The following is a 7,125-nucleotide window of genomic DNA, read 5'->3' as shown; positions in this document are numbered from 1 at the left end:
GGTAAGGGAAATTAGAAGCTACCAACGTTCTCCCAAGGTGGGAATCCTTATATAGAAATGGCCCATATAACATGCATTCAAGAAGTGATTAAAAGAATCCTACTTACATATGGTCTTTAGAACAACAAATCAACCCCTTATTTATATAAGGTACATAAACTTTTTGTGGGAAAAAAATAAAAGGTACGTAAACTTTTTGTGAAATGTGATATTTTACAAACCCTTCTACGTGCAGGGGTTACATATATTACAGTGAACTACTAGTGACACCTACATGATTGGATTGGATTATGTGGTTGTTATAGAGATTGGGTTGGCTCATCATCTCCTTGCTCTAGTCCTTCTCGCGAAGCTCCATGTGCAAGCAGATAGTTTTGGGAGCACTCGCAGTTACACTAGGGTACATTTGAAAATATGCTAGGGGGGGTAGGCCCTGCTTAAAAAGAGGGATACATGAAAGGCCGGCAATGGTGATGCAAGAAAAAGCAAGAAAGGATGGGGCCAAAGGGCAGGGGGAGTGAGTGGTGTAGGGGCCATGTAGCCGCCACGATGAGAAGGAAATGGGAACTAACGGGTCACAAAATTGCCCTAAAATAATGTTTCAAAAACACAACCGAAAAGAGCGCCGTTGATTGCGGGGACAGAAAGCTTTCAATGGCATCATGTTGATCCACTTAGCAACCACAATCCTTTGTCGTGGGCGATCGACTTGCTTCCCCTACTTCCTTATATATACTAGTTGCCTTCTCTTCAATTCTCAGCTCTCATCAAGCTCTCATCTCATTAAACTCACATCAAGCTCTGCAGCTTTCATGTGTTAGCCTTTTTGCTTTCACTTGTTCCCTGCATCTTGCTCCATCCATGGCTCTCCCTCTCCTCGTCCTAGCCTCTTTGCTCTCTTCCTCCCTCCCTTGCCTCTTTGCTTCCTACTATGGAGGTGGTGGCTCTCAGCAGAGCGGCTGGTCCAACGCCCATGCCACTTTCTATGGCGGTAGCGATGCTTCCGGCACCATGGGTATATATATATTTCACACTTTCCCTCGGGACCCATATTCTTTCTCTTTGCTTTCCTGCTTCTAGTTGGACCCTTGTCTCATGTCTCCGACGTCCCCATTGCAGGTGGCGCTTGTGGCTATGGGGACCTCTACTCCTCCGGCTACGGCACCAACACCGCTGCCCTGAGCACTGCCCTCTTCAACTCCGGCCTCAGCTGCGGTGCTTGCTTTGAAATCAAGTGCGACGTCGCCTCCGACCCCAGCTGGTGCGTGGGTGGCCAGTCCGTTGTCGTCACCGCGACCAACCTCTGCCCCCCCAACTTCGCCCTCTCCAACACCAATGGGGGCTGGTGTAATCCCCCTTTGGAGCACTTCGACATGGCACAGCCTGCTTTCGAGAAGATTGGAGTATACAAGGGCGGTATCGTACCTGTTCTCTACAGAAGGTGTGCCACATTGCTCCAATCGTAAACTCTTGCATGATGTTCCTAGCAATTTCCTCTAAATTCTTCTTTAGCAAAAAGAACAAAGACAACGTTTCAAATGCTCGTTCTCCTAGACCGTATTCCTTACCAGACGGACCGTTCAATACCGCAGGGTTCCTTGTGCGAAAACTGGAGGAATACGCTTCACCATGAATGGACATGCTTACTTCATGCTCGTGCTCATTACCAACGTTGGAGGTGCTGGAGATATTCAATCTGTATCAATCAAGGGCTCTAGAAGTGGCTGGCAACCCATGAGTAGAAACTGGGGGCAGAATTGGCAAAGTGATTCTGTGCTCCAAGGTCAAAGCCTGTCTTTTCAGGTAACCACTAGCGACGGAAGAACTCTTACTTCTTATGATGTAGCTCCAGCGGACTGGCAATTTGGACAAACGTTCAGTGGAGATCAATTCTAAGGTCATATCGGTCCTATTCCTATACCATTGTTGCAATTATTCCTTACAGATGAGGCTGCCAACAAGCTGCCCGCTGTGTGTACTTGTCCTAGCAGAAGCGGCTGGTTACGAGCAGCCCTCTCATACTATTTATACCGTGGAAAACGGTGACTGTATCTTGCAATCGCAATTGAAATGATTCTCTAGCTTCAAAAACTTAGCTAGATAAGTGAGACGGTGACTGTATCTTCTTGCAATCGCAATTGAAATGATTCCCTAGCTTCAAAAATTTAGCTATGTAAGTGAGAATTGCGTCTCTACATCGGCGATGTTTCACCCTTCCGCTTCATCTTTATATAAATTTTGCTGTTTAACTGACTAACCGTCACACTCTGTATGACCGCGTAAATACACCTTCGTAGTCTCGGTAAGACGGAGAGTGTATGAAGATATAACTGTTTTGTCAGTTGAGCGGTCGAGATGTTTGTAAATTAATGCCATATGTTAAGCTGACATAAGAAAATGTGCGATTTATAAAAACAAATTGAGTAGATCGAGTATCACTAAATACACCTCTAAGAAATGAAACGAAAATTTGACGTAACGTGATAGGACATTCGTCTATCCTCCAGCTATGCTTGCACTCTTGAAAAACACGTGCATCAGGTGCGCCTCCACTAAGAAGGCATTCCCACGTACCTCCCAATTTTTCTTCTCACCCTTTTTTTGGTCTTACATGGTTTTTGCCATGAGGATAGAGCGTCCGGCGAACATCACGAAATGGGGGAAAAATAAGCATGAAGATTGCATTCCTTAATTTTCAACCAATCGCAATTCACAATCTGTCATTGAATGCTACAATTGCCAGAAATTACTCAGAGCATATGCAACTATTGTTCTCACATAGGTGCAGATTGTGAAAGTTGAAAAATCGACATCGTTGTGTTCATCACCACGGGAAAGTCCTCAAATCTAAATTGATGTAGGAATAATGATTTGAAAGATTCATACATAACCACATCAAAGAATGCAACTCTCCTCAGAATAGTCGACATCTTCAGCCTTGGCTATTATATATTTTTAGATTGTCATCTTTGTCTAGCATCATGATGCTAAGTAATGGCATGAAAGGGACGAGAAAAGTAAAATTTATCAAATGGAAAGTGTCACACATTTAAAAAATTTGACATTTAATAAAATGGGGTATAAAATATTTTTCTCTACGTATCACTAAGCAACAATGGTTTTCCATAAAGTTGTATAATAATATCGAAAGATATGTGCCACATCCTATCAATAAACATCATGCATTATAAGGGGATAGTCTAACAACTCTTGTTTTTATTAACAATTGTATTGTTAGCTTGGCATTTTTATAAGGTGAAAAGAAATGTACAAAAAATTGATGTACATAACCCCTTGTGGAAACAAAAATGAATGAATGAACATTGTTAAAGCTAGCAATAATTTTAAATTCTTTAAAAGAACTTGTCACTTTAAGTGAATTGTAAATATTGTATATGGTCCACAAGAATAATTTTAAATTCTTTAGAAGATCATGTCACATAACAACACAATGCATCCACAGATGCGCACACAGATGCGTATCCTTAACTTAAAAAAAACTTACGGGCGCATCTTCAGACCTACGTCTATACAGACATCTATATAATAGATAGGCGTGCATATAGACACGCCTATAGATGCGCTATTAGACTCTCTGTGGAAATTAAAAGAAAACAGAAAGATGCGCTTATAGTTGCCCTACAAAATTTTTTAAAATAAAAAAAGAAAAATTTTGTGTGGTTGAACAGATTGCTGTGTATGCTATGTGGTTGCATGAATCTCATTTCCACAGTATGCAATTCAATTCTTACAGCCAACTGCATTTTAATTAGCACGATTCCACGTCGCACGTTTATAGCCGATGATTACAAATCTGAATAAAACATTATAACTCCAAAGAATTTAGTTCACAAGGCATTCATTCATAGAACATTGCACAAGGAAATTGAATGCCAAAAAAATAAAAGGAGTATATATTAATTCATAGCCCAAAAAGTGCTTGTATATACATATAGCACAAAACTAAGCCACCTATGGCTTCAAGTATAAAAAATAAGAGGAGTATATATACAAGAGAGGCATGAAGCCAAACCGAGGCTTCAAATACAAAAAAGAGTAGCTAGCACTAATTCTAGTACTACTTGTACGACTAATCTAAGTCATCCGTGTCCTCACTCCCTTCTTCATTGCATTCTTCGTGGCCTTCTTCATTGCCTTCTTCCCTCGGGGGGGTCACTCATCATATGTAACCCTATCACGTGAGTTCAAAAGAAGGATATTTTTTATTCCTAAAATTTACAGAAATAAATATACATAAGGGACTATTTAAAATAGTTTTGGAAAAAATTTACAGATTTGTATAGAAAAGGGGTACATTTTATTAATGAAAAAATCTACAAATAAGGGATTTTAAATATAGGCCTTGAACGCACGTGATATAGAGGGTTTATACATAGTGACCCCCCCGAGCTTCTTCCTCCTCAGTATCCTCGCCTTCTTCCTCCTGAATATCCCCAGGGGTCTGTAAATGAGGGACAACACGTATCAATGTATGAAAATTCAAATCTTTATTAATAATATTGACATTATTTAAGTACTTTTAAATACTTGGGGGGGTGTTCCAGTAGCCCGGATATACTACTCCTCGGTAATCAACCCCTCATCATAGAAGTGCCTCCATGTATGTCCTCTATGATGTCCACGATGGTAGCCTGTCTTGATAGGAGTAGGGTACCTGCCCACGATATCAAGCTGCAAGATGACACAATTTGCGGAGGCGTTAGTACAAAGAAACAACCTCCTAATAAACCACATAAATACGATATAATTTGAGATCGATACTTACAAATTGGGCCTCCCATGAGTCAACACCCCCTGCTCCAAAATGGACGTTTCCATATTGCTCCATTTGGATCCGCCATGCCTCGTGTAGATGTAAGAAAACAATACAACATCTATGCTGAATAGATAACAGGATCTCGTATGCAAGTGAGAAAAGCAGATAGTATGGAGAATCAAAAATTTGATTACTGTAAAACTAATACAATAGATGCGCTCCTGTGTGAGAAGCTTTGATGACGTGATGGAAACAGTAGAGGACAGAGGCTGGATTGTAAGGAATCAGGGTTGCTGTAGCCAGTGATGATAATGGGCTTCATGGGCTTGCTCTTATATAGCCACTACTCCTAGTTGGTTGACCCAATTGGGTGCCCGACCCAGTCCGCCCAAAACGATCGAGTGGGGCCGGTCTCGAAATAGGCCACTGACCACACGATAGAACCGTGGTGCAAAATAGAGCAACTAATCTACGGTATTCGTTCGGCCCATAGCCATCCGAGATCATCTGGGGCTCCAAACGGGCCTCGCAACTCGAGAGTGGGCTGCCTCGAGAAATGCTCCGTTTGCCCTCAGTGCGGTCAGTCATGGGATGCCTTCCCGCACTTGCATGTAGCCTAGTTGGCAGTGTGCCAACTCTATCTGAAGCCCTCCAACCATCAGGCCACACATGGCCCCCATATGGTGTCCAAACCAGGACCTACCGAATAACCGAGCTACTCAAATGCCTTCTCCTCATATGGGGGGCTTACAAGTAGAGTTAGCTGGTTCTCGCGTAGTTACACGAGAGTGGAGCATTGATATCTAGATAACAGTAGATTGGGGTGTGCCTTCACTGCCTTCATTGCTTTCTTCCACTCACACTTATGAGCGGTGTGGGGCTAGTCCCTTGGGAGGATTACCAAAGTTCGAGCGACTACGTTCGAGCGAGGTGGAGGTTCGAGCAAACATGGCTATTGATTTCCACATTTCAATGCAAATATTTATGTTGCAAAAGTATCATTTGACTTTGAATAAAATATGTTCTTACATAGAAATAAAACGGCACACTTATAATTTAGAAAATGAAATTTTTTTTTCTTAGCATTCAAAAAAAAAGAAAGGTAGCAATGTCCTCAATAGAGCAATTCAATCCATGATATATTCAATACTTTCTTAAAGATAGGAAACAGAAAACCTTTAAGCATCTAACTAATACTACAAGCATAAATTTTTAACAAGTCTAACAGCATCGGCCAAATAACATTAATTAAATAGCATTATCCAAAATAGCTTGAGCATACAATATGCTTCCATAAGTTCCCAAAGATAATGCAAAGCTTTCCCAAATACATTCCGAAGCCGCTTGAGAGCTTAACATACTTGTATATGTCCCAAATTGGCACAATAGATATGCCAATTGTACAAAATGGTTTTTTAAAGATAAACCCAATCTCAAAAATCAACCAAGCATGTGGCAAACAGTTGCTTGGTTTCCTTAACAACTACAAAGGTAAGCTTATGAAAAATAGTCCCAAAGTTCAACCAAGTGGATGTGACACACTTGGCTGGTTTCTGCGAGAACTAACGGCTTGAAACAATTCAACTTTTGTAAGAGCTGCCTGGTGCATAAACTGATGCACTTTGTCACTCAATTGGAAAACACCAATGAAGACAAAGTACATGTGTTTGCATGGAATATACATCCATTTCTTTGCATCTCGTTGAATGAAGTCCTTGCAAGAACACCATGGAAACTTTGATATTGTCACGGTGTAGGTAAGGTCCTTTGAAACAGAACTTTCTGTTCGAACATGGAACAAATGCAATTCATTAGGACATATAATTTTCTCTTGCACCACTTCTGCAATCAAACATTGAGCTTTTTGAATCCTGTCTTGAAACTCCTTACTTAGCTTGGATCTCCATCTCACTATCCTATTATCCCTTGTACTGGCCCGATCGTGACTCAATGGTGTTGTAGTCCACTACAAGTTAGGTCCTTGCACATGAAAACTCTCATCCTCCTCAAGCACAAAACCTGCCTCCTTCAATTGATCCTTTTCATGTTGCTTTATGGAAGTCCTGACGGTCACCTTCCACACCCGTGGGGAGTGGCCAGGCACACCAAGTATAGACTGATCAACACACCACGTATGGGCAACAGAGGTATTGCAAAACCACAATTTGATACCATTAGGATGTTGTCTTCTCCCCTTGAAGCAAGGTGTAGGTACACCCTTAGCTGCACTTCGACCCAATGTATTTATGAGTGCTCCACAACGAGACTTAGATTTAGAAATGAATCCAAAGCATGTCACCACACTCCTTGGCCCTGTTCTTCTAATAGCCCAATTTGTCTCATGCACA

The 7,125-nt window shown here is 41.4% G+C and overlaps 1 protein-coding gene across 1 annotated transcript; it reads left to right on the top strand.

Moving 5' to 3' along the window:
- The first annotated feature begins 774 nt into the window (after positions 1–774).
- LOC147896249 (expansin-A10-like) lies at positions 775–2,081 on the top strand. The gene is made up of 3 exons (XM_087382332.1): positions 775–1,015; positions 1,120–1,441; positions 1,593–2,081. The coding sequence occupies exons 1-3, from the start codon at positions 862–864 to the stop codon at positions 1,894–1,896; spliced, it is 780 nt and encodes a 259-aa protein (XP_087238458.1). The 5' UTR covers positions 775–861; the 3' UTR covers positions 1,897–2,081.
- Positions 2,082–7,125: the final 5,044 nt, after the last annotated feature.

This window comes from Dipteris shenzhenensis, chromosome 12, assembly GCF_047967505.1.
Source record: "Dipteris shenzhenensis isolate YYH24624 ecotype China chromosome 12, Dip_SZ_1.0, whole genome shotgun sequence".
NCBI lineage: Eukaryota > Viridiplantae > Streptophyta > Polypodiopsida > Gleicheniales > Dipteridaceae > Dipteris > Dipteris shenzhenensis.
Note: the sequence above shows the minus strand (reverse complement) of the source record. Positions and strands in the feature narration are given on the sequence as shown.